Source organism: Dipodomys merriami, unplaced genomic scaffold (genome assembly GCF_024711535.1).
Source record: "Dipodomys merriami isolate MVZ:Mamm:240054 unplaced genomic scaffold, mDipMer1.0.p SCAF_26, whole genome shotgun sequence".
NCBI lineage: Eukaryota > Metazoa > Chordata > Mammalia > Rodentia > Heteromyidae > Dipodomys > Dipodomys merriami.
In genome coordinates this window covers 13,227,519-13,253,998 of record NW_027204048.1, presented here as the reverse complement: position 1 = coordinate 13,253,998, position 26,480 = coordinate 13,227,519, and the positions used below count along the sequence as shown (strand labels likewise).

The window sequence follows — 26,480 nt, the reverse complement described above, 5'->3', positions numbered from 1 at the left end:
CTCATGACTGGCACTCTACCACTTGAACCATGTCTCTAGCCCAGATTTTTGCTAATTAATTAGAAATGAAGTTGCAAAGACATTGCTGCTGGGGTGGGCTTTAAATCATGGTCCTTCTTATCTAGCCTATTGACTAGCTAGGATTAGAGGCCTAAACCTGTCAGCTTGCCTATAATCTCTCATCCAGTGTGAATGAGACTCCAGTCCATCACGTTTTCTTGCCTCTGAGGAATATTTATCAAGTCACTAGATGATTTCCTGCAGGCCCTAACTTCTAAGTGGAACCCACTTCCCATACCTACCCTTTGCTTCTTTCTCTAGGAGATTTCTCCACATTCTAAATACTTTGGGCCAGTCCTTTTCAACTTCCTTTTTTATTTTGCTTATTTTCAAATATTCAAGGTGAAAGAGAGACCAAGAATTTCAAAAACAGTTACTCACCAATTGCCTGACCTATCTGAGTGTTCCACCACAATGCCCTGGAACCAAGTTGAAGATCTTAGGCCGAAGATCTTCATTATGAGGTAAGAATCCAGGCACTGGTGACTCGTGTCTATAACTGTAGCTACATGGAAGAAGGACATTGGGAAGACTGTGGTTTAAGTATAGCCCTGGCAGAAATTTTTATAAGGCTTAATCTCAAAACGAACGATCTGGCTGGGTACTAGTGGCTCATGCTTATAATCTTAGATACTCAGGAGGCTGATTTCTGAGGATGCAGATTTGAAGCCAACCCTAGGCAGAAGAATCTGTGACATTTTACCTCTAATTAACAACAGCAAGATGCTGGGAAGGATGTGTGGCTCAGGTGGTAGAGCACTAGTCTAACAAGCATAAAGCCCTGAGTGCAGAGCTCCTTAGAAGGAAGGAAGGAAAGAAGGAAGGAAGGAAGGAAGGAAGGAAGGAAGGAAGGAAGGAAGGATGGAAGGAAGGAAGGAAGGAAGGAAGGAAGGAAGGAAGGAAGGAAGGAAGGGAGGAAGGGAGGGAGGGAGGGAGGGAGGGAGGGAGGGAGGGAGGGAGGGAGGGAGGAGAAGGAAGATTGGAAGGAAGGAAGGAAGGAAGGAAGGAAGGAAGAAAGAAAGAAAGGAAGGAAGGAAGAAAGAAAGAAAGGAAGGAAGGAAGACAGGCAGGCAGGCAGGAAGGAGGAAGAAAGGAAGAAAGGAAGGAAGGAAGGAAGGAAGGAAGGAAGGAAGGAAGGAAGGAAGGAAGGAAGAAAGGAAGGGAAGAAAGGAGGCTACATATTTTAACCTGTCAATCTCCTACCATGAGATTTTTTCAAGATCCCCCCCCAAATCATTACCACCACCACCACCACCACCATCATCATCATCATCATCATCATCATCATCATCACCATCACCATCCTCTTCACAAAGAGTAATACCAAGATTTTGTTGCCAGACATCAGCTACCGACTCACATCTGCAATCCTAGCTACTCTGGAGCCTGAGATCTGAGGATCACAGTTCAAAGTCACCTTGAACTAGAAAGTCTTTGAAACATTTATCTCTAACCACCAAAAAGCTCAAGTGGTAAAGCACTAGTCTTGAACAACAACAATAATAACAACAACAAAAACTGAGTTCAAACCCTAGGAAACACACATACACACACACACACACACACACACACACACACACACACACACACACAGTTTTTAATGTTAAGAAAATCACCATAAAGGCCATTATTTCTCAATACTAGTGATGTCTGAGCTCCTGGCTGTTTTCACATCTACATTTACTTACAGAATCCAAAAGATCCCAGAGTGATCCCTGAAAATAGAACCAGTACTTTTTTGATCAAATGGGACTCAGACTATCATCAGAAAACAATTTTATTCCTTTGTCACCTGTTACAGCTTTTACAAGGTGCTTATTTCATGTCCTTAGGAGAAGTAAATCTTGAACAAATTTCTTAGTTGTGTTCTATCAGCTAATAAAACCACTTCTTTGGCCACAGAAACAGTCTTTGTCAATTAATTGTCAGATAATCACAAAAAAGGCCTTTATGGTTGCCCAGTTGTCTGAGGGAAAGGAAGATTAGAGCAAGTAGAAAAACAGAAAATCAGCCAGTTTTGCCTCATTCCTCCCCTCAGCTTTCTTCCCCAGACTTAAGGAGGCTGTAGTTTAAGGATGAGGGAGAAAAGATTTAGCTTTAAGTGAAATCCATCATGTTGGTAAAATATTTTTATGGAAATATGACCAAATACACTTGTCAATTATCTAATAATTACTATAAAAGAATGATAACCTGCCCAAGCTATTATCCAAGCATAAAGAAATATTTCCACAAGGCAATATGTAAATAGACACTGAAGGCGAAGAATATAGACATATGTTTGTGCACACTGGCCTAAGATAACGTGATTTAAATCCTTCTTATCCAATGTAGCTTTAATACCTGCTTTAAAAAACCTTCCTGCCTTTCTTTTGCAAACACCTATTAAGCAGTCACTCAGTGCTCGGTTCTACAAAATAGTGATGTGATAGGAAACAAAGTCCCTTCGTTTGTGACAATGTGTCCAGTGATTTAAGTGACATGAAGAAAACTAAGGAAAGAGAAAATAACAATGAGTGTCTCTTTTATAGACAAGTAGATAACTGGGGCATTGAACAAGTGGAAGCTGTGAGTATAGAGAGTCACAAAACAAACCCATTCTTCCTCCATCCCTGCTCACTTTCCTCTTCCATCCTTTCCTATCCCCTTCCTCCATCCCTGCCTATCCTTTGTCACTTGGAGGGGCTAGACTTTTCTCATGCTCAGGGAAATATAAGCCCCAGGATTTTTTTTTTCTGGTTACTCTGGGATACTATAAACATTCTTCAGCTGTTTCTGTCCCAAGGGTCTTACTACAGTAAATAAAATAGCCAATCCCATGTAACAGTGGAAACTTCAAACATTTGTAAAGTTGAAGAATCTCATTCCTCCACCCACCTGGGTTTGCTTTGACCTGTCCTACTGGGGGAAGGGGGGAGGGCACGTGTATAATTGGCTTCTTCTCAACTGTCTTGGTATTCTTCACTACTCTTCTAATTCCCTTTGTCCTCTTGAAGGATGATGTCATGAGTACCAGGATATAAGGAAAGAAGTAAATGCAAGGCAGGAGAGGCTGGCTCCTCTAGTTATGTCTATATTTGACCTTTCTGACACATAGATATTTGAAGCTGACTTCTTAGTTTCCTCTCTAGTAGTCTTCAAGGTCCTATCTGGGAAAAGCAATGGCCTTTCCCATGATACAGGATGTTTTTGACTGGATTCAAATCTCCTAATTTGACTTTCAGTGTGACTCTTTTCCTTAGGTTTCAATCCTCTTCAGGTGAATGTGGGCCTAATGGCACTATCTTATTTGGAATTCTCCCATAAGTAACCTAATACTTCACTTTGGCTTGTGAAACTACTGTTATATTCTTGACCTTTCGGAAACTTAGCCCAAATGTAAGCACAGATAGTGCTGTTTTAAATACTGTCACCAAAAAAAAAATGATGTCCACATTAACTTTTGTAGCACAATCTAAGTGTCAAGAGACCTTCAATCAGCAAACCAGAATCACTAGTAGATATAAGCAGCACAACTCGGCAGCGGTCTTAAGAGAACTAGAAAGGGCAAGAAGGCCATTCACGAAAGGGAGCAGATAGGAAGGGCTAGCTAGCATATGTGTGGATATAATTCATGAGCAAGACAAAAGTTGTAGCTAAGATGTAGGAGACTAAAGACCCAACACGTATACAGTGAGATACAGACTATTACCAAGTCAGACCAAAACCTAATCAGGATGCATTGTAGGAGAGTAAAAGAGCCATGGCAAGGGTTGGACATTTACCTCAGTGGAAGAGCACTTGCCAGGCAAGTGCTGAATTTGGTCCTCAGCTCTGAAAAAAAAAAAGAAAAAGAAAAACCCAGGATGTGGCTTACTGGTAGAGTGCTTGCCTAGCATGCATGAAGTCCTGGGTTCAATTCCTAAGTACTACATAAACAGAAAAAAGCCAGAAGTGATCTTATGGCTCAAGTGCTAGAATGTTAGCTTTGAGCTGAAGAAGCCCAGGGACAGTGCCCAGGTCCTGAGTTCAAGCCCCAGGGCTGGCAGAAAAGAAAAACCATGGCACTAGTGACAGAGAAGTTTGATCCTCCAAGAGATATTTTGTGAAAGGATTCAAGATCTTAGAATGTAACCTCTGACTTTCATAGTTTTTGTTTCAACTTCACATGATCTCAATTTCTGCATTCATGGTACTAGAGAATGAAATGAGGTAACATTAAAGTAGCCATCTTACTGAATAGATCAACACTGTATCAACACAATACAATCAGGAAGCAAGTTAATTTTAACTAAACTGTCCATTTCACTCCCTCATGCACGGCTAATTCTTTCCTTCCTCTGGAGGGAAAGAGATTGTAGGCTGATCTCACAGCTTTTCTCAGCCTCTCAAACTTCAAGGAGGATCTCATTCTACTTAAGAACATTCCCAGTCTAGTGATAAGTTTTTGTCTTGCATATATGTTTCCCTGTCCCTGGATCGGTGCTACTTTAGACCTGGGAGCCTACAGTGAGTTGAGCTTTGCTTAGATGCTGCTGTTTCCCTTGCTGCTGCTTTTCTACTGCTGAACTCTTGCCAGGTCTGGCTGATGGGGACAGAGGGGGTGAAAGGCTTAATGCTAAGTTGGCTCATACTCTCTTAACTGTCACTAGTGTCTTAGAGCTTGGAGGACATTCAAAATAACAGACTCCTCTTCTCTTAGGCACTTGTGCAATTGTTTCCAATAATTCTCTTCATGAAGACTCACAACGGCGGCTTGCTGGAAGCAGGCAAGCTTTCTCTTCTCCCGGATAAAGCAATGTTACAGGGCTTTGTGAAAATCGCCCTTTGCTTCTCTCTGGTCTGTTCTTGGGTCCCAGACTTCTTTGCTTATCTCAAATTCCAAAACGGTGAATCCTGCAGATCTATGACTAACACCCTCTGACTAACCCAGGAGATGTCCTCTCATTTCCAAGATAGGAACAATAATCTCAGGTCAAGAAGTGAACGTCCCCATCCCCACTCAGTAATAATGATTTCCCAGGCCAGCACAACAGCACAAAAATAATAACAATTCCTTGAACAACTACCGTATGCCTGCACTCTAGTTTGGGTGTTGAATTTACCTTACGAAAGGCTTATGTGTTAGAGGTTTGGTCTCCAGAATGGGTAACACTGGGAAATGTAAGAGATAGGGTCCTGAATGAGTTCACTGGGATGTGCTCTCAAAAGCACATCTGTTCCCACAGTCTCCCTCTGCTCCCCACAATCAAGGTAGGGCTGCGCATCCCAACAATCTCCCTCCCCAGACACACAAACCAAGAGGACCACGTGATTTTGAATTTGGACCTCCCACATCACCAGCCAAAACAAATCTCGACTTCCAGAGGCAAGCCTGTGTCGGGTATTTCATTCTAGCAATAGAAAGCTAACTAATACAGCCAGGCGCTCCGTTGGGCACTTTGTGTTTGCTTTACGTATCTTCCCCAATAACAATAGAAAGTCAGGTGCGTTTTACAGGGAGGCTTGGTGAAGGACACACCAGCTAAAGCACCTGCCAAAGTAACTCACCACAGTAAAGATGGCAGTGCTAAACACATGTTCCTCTTGGTTCTTACTTGCATGGCTACACCAAAGTGTCCAGACTTATAGAAATTAACAACAGCTACTTACGGGAGGCTCCTCAGTTCCGAGTCGATGATATGAGGATTTACACAAGTTTATTACTTGGTCTGTATTCTCTGTATCATAATCTTTGGGAAAAGCTTGTCTTTCGTGGTGCCTTCAGAAGGGATAAATCATATTTATTATGTATTGCATTACATGTTTTAAAATTATCCAATGAAAATTGATTGTATTTGTGGTGTTATTCTAGTTCTAAATTGAGTCTAGAACAAAGTATTTTTTAAAATCACTTTTCAAGTAGCTGAGGCAACTTTTCCTGCAAGCAGAAAGCACAGTAATTATTCAGGAACTCCAATGAACTGGATCTCATTTCATAATGTAGATTAGCTACTGAATGTAAATTCTAAAATAAGACATGGTAATATCTTAGAAAAGCAACTTGCCACTTTAGAAATTCTTTCAACCGTGAATTTTAATTATACATATTTTTCAAAGTAGGATGGCAGAGTATTTGTTCATAGTGATTGAGAACCCATGCTTCGTACTTTCTAAAGAGCAGTTAGAGGAATCTGATCATTAACCATAAGCTAAAAAAAAGGGGGGGTGTGGAGGAGGAGAAGAAAAAGAGGAATGCTTCTCTGAAGTATACATGAAGAGGAAAAACTTCCAAACCTCTGTTGTATAAGAGCAGTTGAGAATAATTAAAGGAGAAGGATTTGAGAGTAAGAAATGGAAAGGAAGTTCTATGCTGGTAACATAAGTAGCTGATTTATGAAAGTGGCTACTTCCATAAAGCATTCTTCAATGAAACAAAACAAACTGAGAGCAAGCATTGTTTGGGATACCAAACTAGCTTGTATAAGAGACACTCAAGTACTCAAGTACTAGAGAATTCAACCATCCATCCATTTGCTCATTCAGCAGATATTCTTAGAAATCTACTTGGTGTGATTTGAATATCGTTCAATATGAAACTCAAGTTGACATACTATGTAGCGGGGTCAGAGGTTGGGCCTTTATAAGTTGATGTGGGCATTAAGAGGGACTATGACTTTCTCTCATGACTGGGTCACTTCTCATAGTACTGAGTTCTCGCCTTGTAAGAAAATTATCTTTAAGTAGTTGTACAAAGTTGTCATTCAATGAAGTAGTTTATGAATACATTGTGCCTTGATCAAGGTCATGCCTCTCAGAATTCTCACCCATCTCTCCCAGCCCGCCCTACCAGTTACTGTTGAATGATGAAATTGTCACCTATAGGGATAAGCTGATCCTCCCTGGGCATCTTCCGCACTTGTCGTCGTAGTCTCCTCCTCCTCCTCCTCCCCCTCCCCCTCCTCCTCCCCCTCCCCCTCCCCCTCCCCCTCCCCCTCCCCCTCCCCCTCCCCCTCCTCCTTTCTTTTCTTCTTCTTCTTGCCATGTGTGATGTACCATGAGGCCCTCCACAAATGTGATCACCTGATCTTGGACTTCCAGCCTTCAGAACCATGAGTTAAATGAACTTCTTTCCTTTATACATTATCCAGTCTCAGACATTCTCTTACAGCAATGGAAAATGGACTGAGACTACTATTCACACCAGGCCTTGGGCTGGAAAATGAACTGGGGAGTGACCCTGATGGAGACACTTCTCACTTACTTCCAGTCCAGCCAGAGACAGAAACAACTAGGTAAGAAAAAAGCCTGCCATGTGCTGAGTGTGGATACAGTGGGGTGCAGACAGAACAGCATCTTTAACCTGAGCCCCACTGGGGCCTGCCCCCTCAACTCCATCTCACATATCGGGTCCCAACCACTGCACTAAGTTCTCCTAACACCCTTGGCCTCCACCTCTGAGCATGGGGCAGAGCTCTATGGCAGAATATGGCAGCCAATGAGCCAAGGTTAGAAAGCAGGCAGAATACTAGCATGTGAGTCTTCTCTCTTTCTACCTGGGCCTCAAGTTACAATAATGAACCTTGATAACTCATTAGCATTTTTACGAGAGCCTGACAGAAAGTTCTCACATGCTCCGGGGTAGGGATGTCAAACATCATTAAGAAGTTGTAAAGCGGACAAGACCACAGAGTTCAGTCACTGCTCAGCCAGGTCCCAGCCATGGGACCTTTCTATGCTTCCCTTTTCCATTTGTGCAAAATGATAATAGAAATAATACTGCCAGGTGCCCATGGCTCACTCCTATAATCCTAGTTACTCAGGACGCTGAGATCTGAGGATCACAGTTAGAAGCCAGCCTGGGCAGAAAAGTGTGTGAGACTCTTCAATAAACCACCAGAAAACCGGAAGTGGCACTGTGGCTCAAGTGGTAGAGTGCTAGCCTTGAGCTGAAGAGCTGAGGGACAGCATCCAGGCCCAGAGTTCAAGCCCTATGACCAGAAAAAAAGGAAAGAAAGAAAGAAAGAGAGAAAGAAAGAGAGAAAGAAAGAAAGAAAGAGAGAAAGAAAGAGAGAAAGAAAGAGAGAAAGAAAGAGAGAAAGAAAGAGAAAAAGAAAGAAAGAGAGAAAGAGAGGGGGGAGCGAGGGAGGAAGAAAGGGAGAGAAAGGAGAAAGAAAGAAAGAAAGAAAGAAAGAAAGAAAGAAAGAAAGAAAGAAAGAAAGAAAGAAGGAAGGAAGGAAGGAAGGAAGGAAGGAAGGAAGGAAGGAAGGAAGGAAAAAAGAAAGAAAGAAAAACAAAAGAAAAAAAAATAACAACAAAAAAAGAGCCAGTGGCTCTTGCCTATAATTCTAGCTACTCAAGAGGCTGAGATCTGAGTATCACAGTTTGAAACCAGGCAGAAAAGTCTGTGAGACTTATCTCTAATTAACCAGCAAAAAGCTGGAAGTGGTGATGGGCACCACATCTATGGCCCTGGGTTCAAGTTCTAGTACAGCCCCAAAAAGTAATAAAAGAAACAGACAGACAGACAGAGACAGAGACAGAATTTTATTTAAGATTTTCATAGGGATTAAATGTAAGAAGAAAGGCCCTATATTTTGAAGCATCACAGACATCTATACATAGTTAACACTGATAGGGCCTCAAAATCTGGTGTCTGACAGTTGCAACTTTATTTCTCCAACATTGGATTCAATTTCTCTTTCACTTTCATCTCTAATCAGGTGGGAAAACCTTATCATCAGTCAAGTGGCAGTTTTACCCAACTGTTAGAAAAGTATGAGGTCCAGAAAAGTAAAAATCCATCTTTGCTGTCATTGAGTGTCCTCTTCTACATCTGCTGAAACTCCTCAATCCTCAACCGTCCCACTACAGATCTATCCACGACATTGAACACTGTGGCATGCACCTAGTGCCATGTGTACATCTCCTGTTTTAAAAATTGGATTACTTGGTTTGTTGCTGTAAAGTTTTTTCTAATGCATTCTGAGTATTAACCCTCTGTCAGAAGAAGAAAGGCAAATACTTTCTCCCTTCTGTACACTGTCTCTGCCCTGGCTTCCATTCTTTAGTTTGATGCCATTTCATTTGTCTATTTCTTCCTGTTTCTGGTGCTTTTAAGATCTTGACCCCCCAAATCTTTAAACTTCCCAATGTCCTCTACATTTTAGTCTCATATTCCTTCTATAGTCTAGCATTTCCTCTATATTTTATCCTAGTAGTGTAATGTATTACATCTAAATCTTTAATCCATTTGAGACTATTTTTACACTTGGTGAGCAAGAAGGGTCCAATTTCATTCTTCTTCCTATGGATATCTAATTTCCCCAACACCATGTATTGGAAGGATTTGTTTCTTATGTATTGCATTTTTCACATAGCTCTTAAACCCTTAAGTTCACCATGCACTAGTGGGTTGAGACCATAATTTGAAAAATTCTGTTCCAAATCAATAGGGGTGGAGGTCATTTGTCACTACCAAACCCCCACAGACACTGCATACAAATCAGACATGTGTTCATATTTGGAGACTTTTTGTTGTTATTATTGAAAGCAGGTGTTGCAATGAAGCCCATGAACTTAGAACTCATATAGAGCTGAGGCTGTCCTCGAATAACATTTCTTTTGTTTCAACCTCCTGATGGCTGGGTTTTCAGATTTACATCAACAAGCCTAATCAGTGACATTTTTTATTGTAGTATCACATGTTCAAGATCAGCCTGAGCTGAATAGCATGATTACCTGAAACAAAAACAAATGCAAAACATGAAAAATAAAATCTAGCTAAGTATAGTAGCTACAGTCTGTAATCTCAACTTTTTGGGAGGCAGCAATTGAGGGCATAGCAATACCAGGCCCAGCCAGCACAAAAAGTTTCTAAGACTTCATCTCAACAAACATCTGGGCACAGTTGGCGTATACCTCTCAGCCATACAAAGAAGCACAAATAGGAGGACTGCAGTCCACACTCGCCCAGGGGAAAAGTGAGATCCTACCTCAAGAATAACCAATGCAAAAAGGGCTAGGAGAATGGCTCAAGTTGGTAGAGTACCTGCCTAGCACGAGGCTGAGCTTAAACCTCAGTTTCATCAACAAGCAAAAAATCCTGTCATTTCATTGTAACATCTGAGTAGGGTAGGTTGTTAGCAGTCTAGCAAGTAGCTGTTGGTGATGGTGCTAGACATTCTGGTACACAGGCAATCATGCACAGCAACAGCAACAAAAAAAAAAAATCTGGCCTCAATATCATTAGCAGTGAGGCTGAGAAAGCTATGGAGACAGCTGCAATCCCAGATTCTTGGGTCAATGATTTCCAAAACATTGCTTTGTGGAAGAGCCAAGCTTCCTCCCCAAATAAGGAAGAACAAATATAAAACTGTCAGCTTTATTTTGACAAGCACATTCAGAATAAAAGAATCATCTATCTTCTTTAAAAATAAGATATTTACACCAAAAATCAGCAAAAACAATCTCAGTCCTTCGAAGTGAATAAATTCAGCAATGAGTAAATATGCTATATTGTCATTACAGTTTCTATGTCACCTTGGACTAGTGCAAAAATCATCATTGGCAGTCAGATCTATAGTCTCTTGCATATGCTAATTCATCCGAGCATAAGTTTGACAGTACTTAACTTAGTTCATGACCAAAGATGATGGATACCTACAGGTATCTGCTAACTGCCTGAAACAAGACTTGAGTCTTCAAGGCCAGTTGGACATCCAAGCTGGGAGGAAGGGCTGTAGGACCTCTTTTCAGCAGTGCCAGAATTTTCCCTGAAGAAAATCTTGCTTCTGCTGAAGACATTGTTTTATCAAGACAGAGCTGATGGCTGCAGGTGTAAGTAGCTCTTTATATAAAGTATTTATCAACTGGGTACACATGGCTCATGCCTCTAATCTTAGCTACTCAGGAGGCAGATTTGTGAGGATTACAGTTAGAAGCCAGCCCAGGCAGAGAAAATCTGTGAAACTCTTATTTCCAATTAATCAGCAAAAAGCTGGAAATAGAGCTGTGGTTCAAGTGGCACAGAACTGCTATCTTTGAGTGAAAAAGCTCAGAGACAATACCCAGGCCCTGAGTTCAAGCCCCAGGACTGGTACACACACACACACACACACACACACACACACACACACACACACACACACACACACACACATCATCATCATCATCATCATCATCATCATCATCATCATCATCATCATCATCATCATCATCAAGATTTATCTGAGACATAATTATCAGTAGATGAAAGTTGTTTTCTCTACTGTGTGTTAGAGAAAGTAACAAAATAACACCGTTTTTCAGAGTCCATTGCTTTAGAAAAGTATTCTATACCAGACCTTAGCAGAGCAGATGAAACCACAATGAAATCACTATGCTAATTCTATAGAATCCAACAGGCCAGTTTTCCAAAAGCACAGGAGAACTCAGTCTACCTGATGATGAAATGATAATAAAAGTCCTCTCATTGTAACTCTATCATAAAGGTCACTTCTAACATGACTAATACATATATATATATATTCATATATATGGAATAAAAAGATTATCCATTTTTATTTTCTATCTGCTATTTTTTTCAACTTCGTTTTGCCTATAATGACAATATTCTCTGCTCTATCTAATGGAGAGCTTACTCTATTTCCTGGAAAGAGATATTGCCTGGTTATAAAACTTCAAACAAAAGCCAATTCAAATTTCAAATTTGTGGTAACTTTGTTTTAACACCATGAAGAGAATCAGGAATGGAGAGAGGACTGATAGAACAGAATCCAAACTGCAGACTACATAAGTCTGGATTGTGTTGCCAAAAAAAGAGAAAAAATGATGCTTGGGATGATTTAGAAGACTCAGACAATAGCAGGTATCGTAAAGTTCAGCACAGGAGGCCCACGCTAGACCAATGTCCAGCATATCCAATTGTACACAGCTTCCAGTCACCATCTAAGCCCTCCACCCATCTCCACCTTGAGTCATGACTTATCAAGAAAATCTGTTGAGACAGGCAGTTTCCTTCGTGATGTCTGAGTCCTTAGCAAATCAGATCTGAAGTAAGATTCAGGACTAAACAAACGAGTCCGAGACACGGTAGAGTTCATCCAGTCCCTCTATTACTATGTCATCTTTAGTTTTGTTTTATAGGCTATGTGAGAATATCTGGAGTTTCCCTTAGTAGCTACAGGGATTGCGGTGTGTGTGTGTATGTGTGCGTGTGTGTGTGTGTGTGTATGTGTGTGTGTGTGTGTGTGTGTGTGTGTGTGTGTGGTGTGGTGTGTGTGTTGTGTGTGTGCTTTATTATTCATCTTTGTGATCTCCATGACTAGCATAGTCTGACACATTGTAAATACTCATTAAGTCTGTCTTGATTGATTGATTTCCTATTCCTACATCTTGTGAGCGAGTTTAATATAACTGCTGAAAACAAAGGCTTTCAAACGTGTCTATACCCTTAAAGGAGGTCATCTTAGTCCGCATCACATTCACCAAAAGGAAGTGATCACGCATACAGACAAGCTTGTTTTTTTGCAACACCAGCTTGTCTCCAGGGGAATTATAAATCCACTTGTTTAATGGGAAGACTCTCAATATCCAGATGCATCTCACTGACTGAAGAGGGAGTTTTGATCTGAGCACTAGCTGGCATGAGAACAATGAGAATCTGAGCCCCGTTCTAACTCCTGGTTACTTGACAAGAGACACATTTTTTTGTCTTTGCAGATCACAGAGGCGTTAAAAAATGTTGAGTTAAAACTCCAGATGGCAGAATATATTAACATTAAATTTTAGAATTATTAATGTAGCTCACAGCTCTGCTGTCAGCTATTGTGTTCTTGATGTAAATATAGCATAAATGAAAGGAGAAAGATACCTTTTCTGTTGTTTTAGAATCCTCTGCTAACTAAGACTTTACAAAAATTACCCTTGAGAATCAGCTACATTCTCTAATACATTAGAAGTATAACACCAATAGAAGCTGAGACTGTAAAGAAATGTTTGACAATCCTCTTCAAAGCTTTCATGAGCAAAAAATTTGTATGCCAACGTAGAGTTATTTGGTGGCACAGCTACCCAACTGACAAATGAAGACTTTGAGATCGATTTTCAGTGTCAATAAAGAAAATCTTATGTTTGGGAGGGAAAAACAATGACATTTCAGACTTATGAAGAGCGATTTTTTGTTTTCTCAAGTGTCTCATGCCATAGGAGATTTGTGCATCATTACCGTGAAACCACAGAACTGGAAGCCCCAAAAGAAAGTCACTTGGTGAAGACAGAGAAATCTTTTTCTACACTCAACACATATCGAATGGTATGTAAATAACATCAATCATTAGTATAAATTATCTTCAGAGAAAAGCTTTGAACCCAGAAGGGCCTGTGGAGGACATTGACAGGAAACTAGGAATAAACAGCAGGAAGCGATGTCTGCCCTTCCAGTTAAATAAACATCAGTCTGATTAATGGCCAAATAATGACTTTGAGCATGCCATAAGGAGCACTTATTGATTATGATGGATTGTCTGACCTGGGACAAAATAGATAAAATTCAAATGGTATTAGGTCCAGATGGTTTGATAGTGGGAGAATAGGTTCAATGTGTGCCTGAATGTCCAGCAGGACCTTTGACATGCCTTGGATAGCATCTTTGTCAAAGCTCCAGGGACGGGAGGGGCGGGGTGGAATCTGAACACATTACATTCACTGCTCTGACTCTGACATCAATCAAACCCAGCCAGAGACAACCTTTGCAAATTATTTGTATTTGTCAAAGGATTGCTTAACACAGAGAGAAAATGCCAAGCTGGGCACTGGTGGCTCACACCTGTAATCCTAGCTACTCAAGAAGCTGAGATCTGAGGATCGTGGTTCAGAACCAGTCCAGGCAGGAAAGTTCATGAGACTTTTATCTCCAATAAACCACCAGAAAACCAGAAGTGGCACTGTGGCTCAAGTGGCCTTGATCTGAAGAGCTGAGGGACAGTGCCACGACTGACAAAAAGAAAAAAGGAAAGAAAGAAAGAAAGAAAGAAAGAGAGAAGGAAGGAAGGAAGGAAGGAAGGAGGGATGGAAGGAAGGAAGGAAGGAAGCCAATTTAAAAACCAAGCAAGGAGTAACACAGTGCAAAAAAAAGCTGACTTAGGAAACAGTAACACCTGTGCCCATCACCTTTATAATAACAATTTTAAAAACAGGCAAATATTCAGACTGTTTCATAGTATTGGCAATTGAACTCAGGCTTGCTAAGCAAGCAAGCTACCATTCAATCCACTCCTCTAGTACTGTACACAGCCCTTTGAAGTCTGTAAGAATGTCATGGTATCTTAACCTCTAGGAGAGTGTCTACAGTGGCCCATTGATTTATTGGATTGTATTCCTACAGGGCAAGCAGATGCTACTGGGTTCTGAAAGCTGAGGATTCTTATACCATAGTAAGGGGAATTCACCTTATACCATAGTGAGGGGAATTCACCTGCTCTAATTGAATGAATGGATTTATTATGGATTTTGCTAACCCATCCTTCTTGTCCCAGCCATTTAAAAACAAGTTAAGTTTAAGGTACTGACTTCAGATCCATGCCAACTGCAAGGTTAGGTACCATGGCCTCCTAAAGGGCTAAGAGTCAAAATTCTTGCAGCAACATACTCTATACCACAAGATACTCTGAAATAAGAAATCCCAATAGATATTTCCAAAGACTCTTGGAGATGGGGTAATTCTCTTATCATTGAGAACCAGCATACCATGCTTTAGAGTTCTCTGGAAGATCCTAAGGGCCTAGACAAACCTCTTCTAGGAAAATTTATCTGATCCAAAAATCTAAGTTCAATGCTTCTCTAGGATTCTTCCAGAACACCTGGCCTATCCTTGATTATAGAATGCATCACAATGCATTGTAATTGGTCAGGTAACCCTCCCCTGCTGACTCACAATAATGTCTGATGTCCTAAAGACAGAGGGTAGTCACTATGAATACCTAACCCAGCAGTGTCTTTAACATACATGACAATTACTCAATAAATATATTTTAACTGTGTGTGTGTGTGTGTGTGTGTGTATTGCCAGAGATCCAACTGAGACCCTACACATGCTAGGAAAGCACAGAGCTATATCCACAACCTTTAGCAAATATACTAAATATATTTGCTTTAGTATATTTTTAGTATATGTCTTACTAATGCATGGGGAATTTCTTATCTCTGATTTAATTTGACCTTGGCCTCTCCCTCCCCCATTGAAGTGCACAAACTCAGTGTGGGGGGTTAAAAAAGTTGACCACCTGGTGACCTTGCCTGTAATCCTAGCTCCTCAGGAGGCTGAGATCTATATTTTAGCCAATATACTAAAGTGTCATTTGCATTTTATTAAATAAGTTCTCCACGCATTATCTAGAAAGGAAACAATGGAAAAAAGAAAACAGTGACGAGAAGAAAATAATGTTAATGTTTCTAGCTCCTAGATGACCAGTATAAAGTTTTTCTCAGTGTTTACAAAATTGTGATTTTTTTAATTTCAAGATATTCTTCCTCTCACTTTCAACAAAAGGGGACTAAATTATTTGCACTAAGGTTTATTTAGCAATCACTAAATAACATTATATTTAGTCTTCCATTTAACTGAACCAGGTACAATTTGATTAGGGATCTAATACGGTAACAATGAAACATCATATATATTCCTGTCAATTAATTATCTTTGCTGATGAATCAAAACTTAGTTAAACCAAAGTGTCATTAGTGTGACTAATGACAATTAAAACTGCATTATGTTTCAGAATGAAATAAAGGAAACAGAGCAATAAAATGTTACAGTGCCTATCAAAAATAATAACACAATATTCAGGTTCACTGATAATTCACTTTTTCAAAGCACTACAAAGAACTTGCTCGCCTCATTTATATATGATTTCTTTTTTCTACTCTTTACATCTAAAGTGAATTGTGTGTGTGAGAGAGAGAGAAAGAAGAAAGAAAGAAAGAAAGAAAGAAAGAAAGAAAGAAAGAAAGAAAGAAAGAAAGAAAGAAAGAAAGAAAGAAAGAAAGAAAGAAAGAAAGAAAGAAAGTGTCCTGGGGCTTGAGCTCAGGGCCTGTACACCGTCCCTGAGTTTTTGTGCTCAAGTGCTCTACCAGTTTGAGCCACAGAGCCATTTCTGGCTTTTTGGATTTAATTGGAGATAAGTGTTTCACAGACTTTCCTCACTGGGCTAGCTTCGAACCACAATCCTTAGATCTCAGCCTCCTGAGTAGCTAAGATTATAGGCAAGGTCACCAGGTGGTCAACTTTTTTAACCTACACTGAGTTGGTGCACTTCAATGGGGGAGGGAGAGGCCAAGGTCAAATTAAATCAGAGATAAGAAATTCCCCATGCATTAGTTAAGACATATACTAAATTTTGCTATGAATCTGAGTGTTTAGAATTTGGAATTCCTTCTCTAGTATGGAAGCTACCTCTGGATTACCAGCCCAGCACTCTTCTTTCTACTCATGGCCATTGGAGAACTGCCCTGTTTTCATTTCACCTGCACGCAGATACTTCACACAGGGATAGAGGGATCTGACCTATAATTTTTTTTAATTTGGAACTGAAAATATCTTAAAGACAAACTTTCTTTGCGGGATAAAAGTACAAATTATGGACTTTGATTGCAGCAACCATATTTCTCCTAGTCTGTCCTAACAGAAAGCAAATCCATGACAAAGAGGAAACGAAAAGAAAAATGAAGTGAGATCCGGTCGTGTCCTTTGTTCCTCTGGTCCTAAGGTCCAGTTATACCTCTGCCTTCCTTATCTGATAGCCAACCATGCATGAACATTGGAGTTTATGTGTTCTATTGCTTAGGCTAGTACCAACTGAGTATCTGTCCCTTACAACCAAAGAATACTGATGCACACACACAGAAAATTGTACCAATGGCAGCGAACCATTAGTTTGAGGGTCTGGATGTCACTATGTCCCACATTCTTCTTACCTCCTTCCTTAACCCTCTAGAAAAAGATCATCATTGAGGTAAAAGAAGAGAAGCTTGATGACTAAGAATGACTACAGCAGCATTTTGATGAGGAGAAGGCTGTGGTGGGTACTATTTAGCTAGGAGATTGTCCAATGGATAGGAAGTTGGTTCGAGACACAGTCCCCTGGATACAGCAATTTTTTCCCCAAATTGGCATGTGCCCACAAGGAAATGTCTATTCTATATTCATCTTCCAAGGGTTCATCTTACACCCAAATTGTTTTATTTTCATAAATGTCAGTTAAATTGGGCAAACCTTCCCATAAAAATCATAGTATCACTATTCTCTAATTATTCATTTTGGGGGAAAATATAGTTTGGAAATTAAATTTGGGGAAAATTTGGTGAAATTTCCTAAAAGAGCAAAGTATAGAAAGCAAAAAGTAGTCAGAATAAAAAAGAGACGGCATCGTCTGAATTTTCTCACAAAATAGAGTGTTCCCTCTCAGAAGAAAACTACTTCATTCAAAAACCATTTGTGGATAGCATGCATGTATTGAGGAAGAAAAACGTAGAACTAGATTAAAAATAACAGTGCGTAGGCGCTGCCATTATAGAACACAGACAAGAATGAAGGGTAGTTAAACCAAAGGAAGATGCATAGCATCCTTTTTACCCAACATAAACTAGCAATTAAAAAGATACTTTAAAAAGACTCATAAGCCATTCCAAATGAGTCAAACTGAAAGAGATGAACTATTGTGTCTACATTCTGATCCTTTAGAGAATGTTTGCTTCAGGGACAAAGCTGTAGAAAATGGTATCTGTTTTTTAAAGTAATTTTACTTTATTCTTACTGTGGAAACAAAGTGTGTTCTTTAGGACAAATATAGAAGTAACAGAATAGCAAAAAAGGACAGTTCAGTAACCCATCATTCAGTAATATTTTATTTTATGAGATGACTATTGTTCCAATGCAGATAGATACATTTTTTAACCAAAGAAAGGAGGCTCTAGTACACACTTGTTGGAGGATGTATAAAGTTATTATTTTTCCAATATTAATCATTGTACTTTGCATGACCTCCTGTTTAAAAATAATGTATGCTCTAATAAACCAGGCATATCCTCATTTTTTCTTGGGAAGAATTAATAGTGTTGCAACTGAAATATAAAGAAAACTAAACCACTGCTGATTCATTTCTAACTGGAAAAAAATTAAAATTTTCAATCCTGAATATTTTTGTCAGAAGTAGGACGTTGTTGTGAAATTAAAGTTCTAAACTCCTTAAGCGTCTACTAACAACAAGAGCCAGACATCCTCAAGAATATTACGGGGGAGCAGCCGTATAATTTCCCATCCAAAACCAAAAAAGGACGCTAGAGAAAGTGAAAGAGGGGCTTTTGATTTGTCTCTGATGACCTAAAGGAAACTTCCAGAATACCAGAGTGTGCAGTCACCTCCTCTATAGAGTACCTGGAGGAAAGTGACTGGAATATCTTTGTGCCATCTAGAGACCACCATGTTGAGGGATGGGGCTCTGGAGTGGAAATGTCTATGGGGGTTAATCTTAAATCATGGATGGGCTGGGTGGCGGCGGTGGGAGGGGGCAGGAGGAGAGGGGGAGCCTGACACAAAGATCAGCAAGACCAGCAAGAGCCAAGGTGGAACGGAGCCTCTAAGGAGAAGCCCTAGCTATATCTTTCAAAGACCAATAGAACTCACACGTGTCAGACATAACCGTAAGACCGGGACATGGCTCACCCAGTACCACCAATGCCAAATGTCACACTGCTCCGTACTTTGCACCTACAGATGGCTTGGGCGGGGGGGGAGATACAGAATGTGGAGGAGGAGGGAAGACTGGCAAAGAGTGGGCATTGTTCTGAAAGGGACTATTTTAAACTAAAACAAGCTGTTGAAATTCAAAGAGTTAGAGATGACCTTTAATTGGCTTGAATCTCTAGTAACCAGCAGTCAAACAGTTAGGAAAACTCTCTCTAGAAGATAAATTTTATCTATTCATCTGAGTTGTTTGCAGATTTGGAATTCTGCTACCTGCCAGGAATAGTGAACCTATTTCTGTATCCTTGGTTTTCTGTTTAATCCTTAGTTGTCTATTAAATTTATGCCCACATAATATTATGGGTCTGGAACTTTTGGGTTAGGAAATAAAAATACATCTTTCAAATGTAAGTATCTCTTGTCCCTGCATGAACCCAGTCTCCTTAATACCTGCCATCAGTCCCTGAGGATTTGACATGCACTGAAAGAAGGAGTAACACAAGTTTAGCTCTGGCATTCAATTCTCCACAGCAAAATAGAAGCCCGTGTGTTAGCCTCTTCCAAAGTCATGTGCCATGTTATCCTGTGGGCTTCACCAAATCATGGTTGTGAAAACCAACTATGTCTTGGGGTTTTTTTTTGTTTTACTATGTCTTGGGGTAATGTTCATTTTTGTTACCTTTTCATTTCTAAAAAGATTACATTGTGTTTAAGTGGTAATCCAAGATCGTGGGATAAGTACAATAGAATAACAAGCACAGAATCGAAAACAAAGAGGTCTTGCTATACCAACGAATATCCTACATCAGTCCAATGAAACATAAGCTTTCTTAATAATCATGTCTTTGTCTTTGAAGGGTGATTCAGGGGTTCATGTTGGAAAATGCTCTCACCCTCTCTTCTCACAGCAGCAGACTTCCTAGGGAACAGATGATAGTAGCAAATCTACAAGAGCCTATGCATTACCAGTCATGCTCCTGCTTTGATTCTTACAGCTACAGTATATGAATCTAGCCCTTGTCAGATCCCAAATTTAAACTCAATGTTTCTGACTTCTAAGTGTCACTTAACCATGGTAAGATGTACATAATTACAATACACTATAGTCTTATCTCAAGGCCCTTTTAAATTATATAAGACTCTAATACATAGTGCCTTGTTGTTTGTCTCTGTATTCTTCCTATCAGCTCATCTGTTCATGTATTTGATAAACACTCATAAAGTCCTCATTGTATCTTTATTCCTTGCTCTAAGGCTTGTTCTTCATACTTGTTCTTCTTGCTTGACCATGAAACCCAACAGAAACTGCCTTTCTCTGGTTTAAATTATATGTGTGTGCATGGAAACTATACAACCAAACAGATTTTTTTTGCCAGTCCTGGGTCTTGAACTTAGGGCCTGAGCATTGTTCCCTGAGCTTCTTTTGCCTAAGGCTAGCACTCTACCACTTCAGCTACAGTGCCACTTCCAGCGTTTTCTGTTTATGTAGTACTGAGGAATCAAACCCAGGGCTTCATGCATGCTAGGCAAGCACTCTACCACTAAGCCACATTCTCAGCCCCCCAAAGAGTTTTTAATGTACACAAAAATAAACTTTCTTCAGAGGATGGTGGTTCAAAGCCAGCCCAGACAGAAAAGTCCCTGAGACATCTATCTCCAATAAAACTACCCTGAAAAAGCCAAAAGTGGTGCTGTGGCTCAGGTGGTAGAATGCTAGCCTTGAGCACAAGGAGATTCAGGGTCAGCACCTAGGCCCTGAATTCAAGCCCCAGGACCAGCAAAATAAAAATTTTCTCTTCTGAGACTGAGTCTATGTTAATGTTTGGAGAGTTGCTAGGAAGAAAGCTCTAATAAAATACAGCAAAGGGGCAGGCTGCATCAAGTGGTTAATGCATACTTTTTGTTCATCTCTACCTTTTATCCTAGTTCTTAAGCATATGTAGGAGGTGTAGGGAGATGTGATTGTTGCCTGACCAGATCTACATAACTATAGTTTAGCCCTAGATGATGTGAGGGACTATAAATAATCCAGGTAAGTACCCAGGAAAATCATTGATTAAACATAGGAAGAATGGAATCGCAAACTAAACATTTATTTTCTGGTTGAGCACACTAATAATATCCTGGGGCTTTAAAACTAGATTATCTCTCTCCAGTGAAAATGGAGTGTCTTAAATACATATCCAGACTCCATATTCAGATTGCACAATAGAGGAAAATCTGAAGGGTTCCATTGAAATACTGGTTTCCCCTTTAATTTATTATTCATGCATAATGATTTTTTAAAAAATCTTTAAAACAATGAGATTCCCTTAACCCTTAATTACCCCATTTGATTTTTCTTTCCCTTTTCCCTTTCCTTTCTGTTATTCTCCTATTAGGGTATAGGAGAGTGGGTTGGAAGAAATAAAATGCCATGTTTAATTTATGGTGTAGGCAAGAAAGAAAATTAATTGAAATTACAAATACAGAAAAATAATTAATCTGAGTCCTTAAAATGGAGTGTCTCCATGGAGACCAGAGCAGACACTATCTCCATGGAGATCTGAATGATTGGGGTTGTTGTTGTTTGTTTAAATTGTTATCACTTGTTATGAGAGGTCAGTTTTGCCATAAAGTAAGAGTAAGTGATCGAGTGAGTGAATTGAATAAGTGAGTTAGGCCTTCATGAGAAAAATGTATTCAGGGTGACTGGAAATGATGCTGGTTCTTATTCTGCTTTTTCCATTGAGTGGGAAGACATCTTAGGAGATAATTTTATCTCAAAGCCAAATTTCTAAAAACATCTGGTGGTGGGGTCCACAAAGCTACAGGAAGCAGCAGGGAACGAGGATTTCTAGAAAAGATGCTTTGTGACTCAGAAGCACCAAGATGTAATGAGGGCAAAAATGGTTCCAGAGTTACTACTCTAGTCACAGTGAAGAGGCGGCTCATTGGCAAAGTCTTGTCCCAGATATGGACCAGAGATCTCCCTTAGCAACAGTTCTGAGAGTATCACTTGATTCTGGCTATCATACACTACTGTTGGTAATTCACACAGTAAAGCTAAAACAACCTTCTCTTGCATGCCAAATGAGAAACTGGAAAAATCCAAATGTTTATACTGTATAATCAGAAATAACACAGAATTTCTCTCAGTTACAGATTGTACATATAGGTATGGTCATTGAACTGACAAAATACTCATAGAAAGGCCATCCAAATATGTATTCATGGATCAAATTAACTATCAATAACAAAAGGAATTAGCTAGGCATCAGTAGTTCATACCTGTAATCCTAACTACTCTGGGAAAAAAAGTCTTTCCAATTAACCAGCAAAATTCTGGATTGTAGTATGGTTCAAGTAGTAGAAGGGCAGCTATGAGCAAGAAAGCTTCCGAGTTCCACCCAAGTATTGGCATGCCACACACACACACACACATACACACACACACACACACACACACACACACATCATCATCATCATCATCATCATCATCATCATCCTTTCATATACCCATCTCTATTTTGCACAAATCAATTGACACCAAATTAATCAGCATTAGTCTCCTTACTGGCCTACCATTTCTTGAGACCAATGATCATATTTTAACACACATAAACAAACTTTCCTGTGTTCACTGTACTTCAGGCTAGATTGTACTTCACACTGTTCATTGATCATATGGTAATTCTAACACTACCCTTTTTACAATGGCAGACACACTACCCTAGAAGAGTCAGGTCACTTGACTCTTACCTAGCAGTGTTATTCAACCTAGAGCCCAATATTTTACCATTGTGTGAAACTAAATAGTGTTCTTTAATGTAGATTATATGTTCCAGGCATGATAATAGAAGCTTTATAAAGTTACCTCATTGATAATTTTTGTGTTCCTGTCTTTGTGTTCCAACACATTAGCAAAGTGCCTTCACAGCACAATAAATGTTCACTGGGTTGAATTTGTCTTCTTGCTTCCAAATCTCCCTTCTACAACCAATAGTAGAAGAGCCCTCTGTATTTTCAACAGGTGCTGGGCCAAGACACAGTATTCCACTACCCTTTTTCTCCTCATCAGATCCCTTACTTTATTCTACATTTATGTTCTTCTGGTAGATTTTCTTGTGTAGGTCTATGTTCTTCACAAGGCAACTTTGGAAGCAATGATATTGCAGAAGAGAGCAGAAACACTACCCCTTTGCTAAAGTTTTCCCTTTAGCACTAACTTCCAATATTGATGTCTATCATGACCCAAATCCTTATGGATAAACAGAAATCAGAAGAGCTGTGTTTTTTTTTTCTTGAAAGTCATATGGGAATTCCCATATAAGGGTGAAACGGGTGATGTAAGTATCTATTCCACAGTGTTGCTTTTGGTTCCAAATGTACATAATTTTTCATGCTATGCAGACTGAGAGTCAGTGTTTGAGATGAGAAATACAGGTAGGGAAGTCAGCTTGTAAGAAAGCAGGAAATGGGCAGGCTTTAGGATGTTTGCAAGAGAGAAGCCATAGGTGTCATACACAGTACTCTAGTAGCAAAGAATCTCTAGGTGAATCTTAAACACAATTCTTGTCTTCCAGTACTGGGGCTTGAATTCATGGCCTCGGTCCTGTCCATTAGCTATTTGTTGCTCATGGCTACCACTCTATCACTGGAACCATTACTCCACATTTAGCTTTCTGGTGGTTAATTGGAGATAAGAACCTCACAGATGTTCCTGTCCAGGCAGGCTTCTAACTGTGATCCTCAGATCTCAGCCTCCTAAGTAGCTACCAGCACCCAGCCTCTAAGTACAACTCTTAAACACGGAAAGTAGACAAGTGCTTCCTGGAGTCAGGCCAGAGGCATAGAAGTGAAGTTCTTCGCAGGAGGCAGGGAGATAAATTCCATCTTCAGGAGGGAGCAGTACTCTTACATCGTCCTTGCGTACAGCCCTTGTGTAGTCTTTGTTTCTATAGCATCAGGCCTTTCAGCCTTCTGAGTGTGTTTTATGTGAATCTACTGCTTTTAAATACAATCAACTAATTAAAAAAGAAGACGTGTAAGCAGACGTTACATCAAAAATATGTCTGTAGGAGTTCTGGCTAAGAACACCCAATAATTGCTTTGGTGGTTTTTAGAGATCGCGACCAAGTCACTCCTCCTATTTCTCTCCTCCACCTCCCTCCCCCCCATACACACCCACAGTCTAAGAAATTGCAGCCCTGGAGGCTGGTCCTCTCAACCAGTCCATGGCCTGGGCCTTCTAACAGAATCTACTGTTTAAAGAGGAACTACTTGTTTCAGTAAGGTGACTTGCAAGCCAATGTGTGGCGATGTAGGGTCTCATGCTGGGGAGCAGCCCCTCCTGGCTGCCCAGCGGTTACTCTGAACCTGTGCATGGCTCCGTGGGTAGTTGCTTTCTTTGCTCCCTCTTCTCCCATTTCACTTTTTTCCCCCTTTTTAAAAAAGGATCCTTAAGCAGTTGTACAGAGGGTGCTCAACATGTCTGAGAGTACAATACATCTTATTTAATGTCACCTGTTTCATTTTTCTTTCTCTACTGTCATCTTCTTTTTTTCTTTCTCTCCTCTTTATACTTTTTCCTTCTTTCTCTTCTCCACCCTTTTCTCATTCTCTTCTGTGCCTGCTCCCCTCTCCACTCCACTCTCTTCCCTCTCCTCTTTGTCCTTCCCTTGTTTGTCCCATCTCATTATTTCTCCCTCCCTCCCTTCCCCCCCCCCCCACCCCCCAAGAAGAACTCAGAACAGGCAGCTCACCAGGAATGCACCAACACAGGCTTGGAGTACTTCTTGTTTTGGGAGCGGAGGGTCAGAGAGCCCTTCCGCTCCAGCAAGTCCGTGGGTCCCATCTCATACCAGCGTTGTTTCCTCCATGGGGAGTTATCTGTACTCTCCATACCCACACTGGAGGTGAGGACAGACCTCAAAGGATTTCCCTCTGCACCTGTTCTGCTCCAACCAACTAGGACTAAGATTATGCGTCTCTCGTCTCCTAAGCAACCAGGGAAGGGGGCGGGAGGTGTTTGTCAACGTAGTGGGCGGAGTCAGTGAGGGGAAGTTCCTTCCCATCTTACAGTTCTGATTCCCTGGTCTTCATAGTTATGAATGGGAAACTGCAACGTTCAGATGTTGGGAGGGAGATTGCAGGCTGGGAAATGTTTCGCCGATCTGCCAGCCTTATTTTAGGAGTGACTGAGAAGACATAGGGGAGACAGAGGGGTCAGTTAAGGGCTAACAGAACCTGAGCCCCAAGCTGCTGTATTGAGGCTGTCGTTGAAGAAGTTATTTTTTTTTTTTTTTTTTTTTTTTTTTTTTTACTATCTGTCATTAGTTGGAACCATTCCTCTGCGTATTTCTTTAACAGGGAGTAAGAGAGCCCCTTTCAAATACTGCATTATGTCGTTTCTGTACAATTGTTTTGTTTTGTTTTGTTTAAGCTGTCAGGGAGGAATAGGATTATTCAAGAAATCATTTTAAAAAAGTTTGAAGATCAGAAAGTCTGGTTCCAACAACAGCTTTTCCCTCAGTCTTTCTGAGTAGCACCTATTTTTCCTCTGAAAGCAGAGGAGGGGGATTCAAGTTTGGAGAGAGGTGGACAATGAATATCAGGGCCTCTACGTCCATGAAAGACTCCTCTAGATCCCAGCAACCGGGGACCTGCCAAGATCTCACCCGTGCATCCCTCTCACCTTTTACAATAATACAAATTTACCATAATATTGTGTTACATGTTCTACGTGAGAGGGAGATTTCAGAAGTTCATGCTCTTGACAAATGGATCAAGAAAATGTGGTATATATACAAAATGGAATCTACGCTTCCATCAAAAAGAATGATTTTGTATCATTTGTAAGGAAAAGGAAAGACGTGGATACAGGTGGACCCATTGCAACAATGAGACGTACAAGTCATTATGTTGAAAACGAACTTTACCACTTTGGTGGGGGTTGGGGGGAGGATGGGAAGGGATGGGAAGGGGAAACAAATGAGGAGGCTACAATGCTTGATAAGAAATGTACTCATTATCTTGCCCATGTACTTGTAACCCCTCTGTATAGTAGTTTCACAATAAAAAATTAAAAAATACCACTTGGACATGATAAATTATATAGGCCTGTAGATATGATAAAAAGGACCCTCAACTCTCCTTCAGAGAGGATCACAAAGGCTCAATGGCTATGTGCATACGATCATATAAAATTATATTTATCAAAATGAACTCCAAGAAATGGAAGCAAGAATGCTTTTTGTTATTCTGTTTACCAATGTTTTATCTCCTCCGTCACTGTCTTTGTTTTCTGTACCTTCTATCTGTTTTGGGGAGGGTAATGGGGGAAAGAAATGATGGGACAAAGGGTGAACAAACGTAGCAGTGATACACACCAGACGTTGAAAATTAATTGTACAACTGACTCCGTCCACTTTGTTGACAACCCCCCCTTCTCTGGTTGCTTAAGAGATGAAGGATGCATAATCTTGGTTCTAGTTGCTTGGGACAGGACAGGTGCAGAGGGAAATCCTTTGAGATCTGTCCTTACCTCCAGTATGGGCATGTATAGATAGCACCCCATGAATCAGGAGGAAAACATTCTGAGAAAGCCGAGGGAAGGGGTGATACTGTTCAAAAAGAAATATGCTCAGGTATCACCTGACTTATGTAACTGTAATCCCTCTGTACATCACCTTTAAAATTACAAAGAAGTTTTTAAAAATTAAAACGTTTATGGTATTGT

The 26,480-nt window shown here is 40.3% G+C and overlaps 1 protein-coding gene across 3 annotated transcripts in view; it reads right to left on the bottom strand.

Moving 5' to 3' along the window:
• Cfap95 (cilia and flagella associated protein 95) overlaps positions 1-24,720 on the bottom strand; it is a 58,596-nt gene extending 33,876 nt beyond the window's left edge. The window contains exons 1-2 of one of the 3 annotated variants that reach the window (XM_070035455.1): positions 24,505-24,720; positions 5,692-5,800 (exon numbers count right to left, since the gene is read on the bottom strand). In XM_070035455.1, coding sequence (XP_069891556.1) covers positions 5,692-5,800; positions 24,505-24,644 — 249 coding nt within the window. In that variant the 5' untranslated portion in view covers positions 24,645-24,720. The other 2 variants (XM_070035457.1, XM_070035458.1) reach the window with 2 other exon arrangements.
• Positions 24,721-26,480: the final 1,760 nt, after the last annotated feature.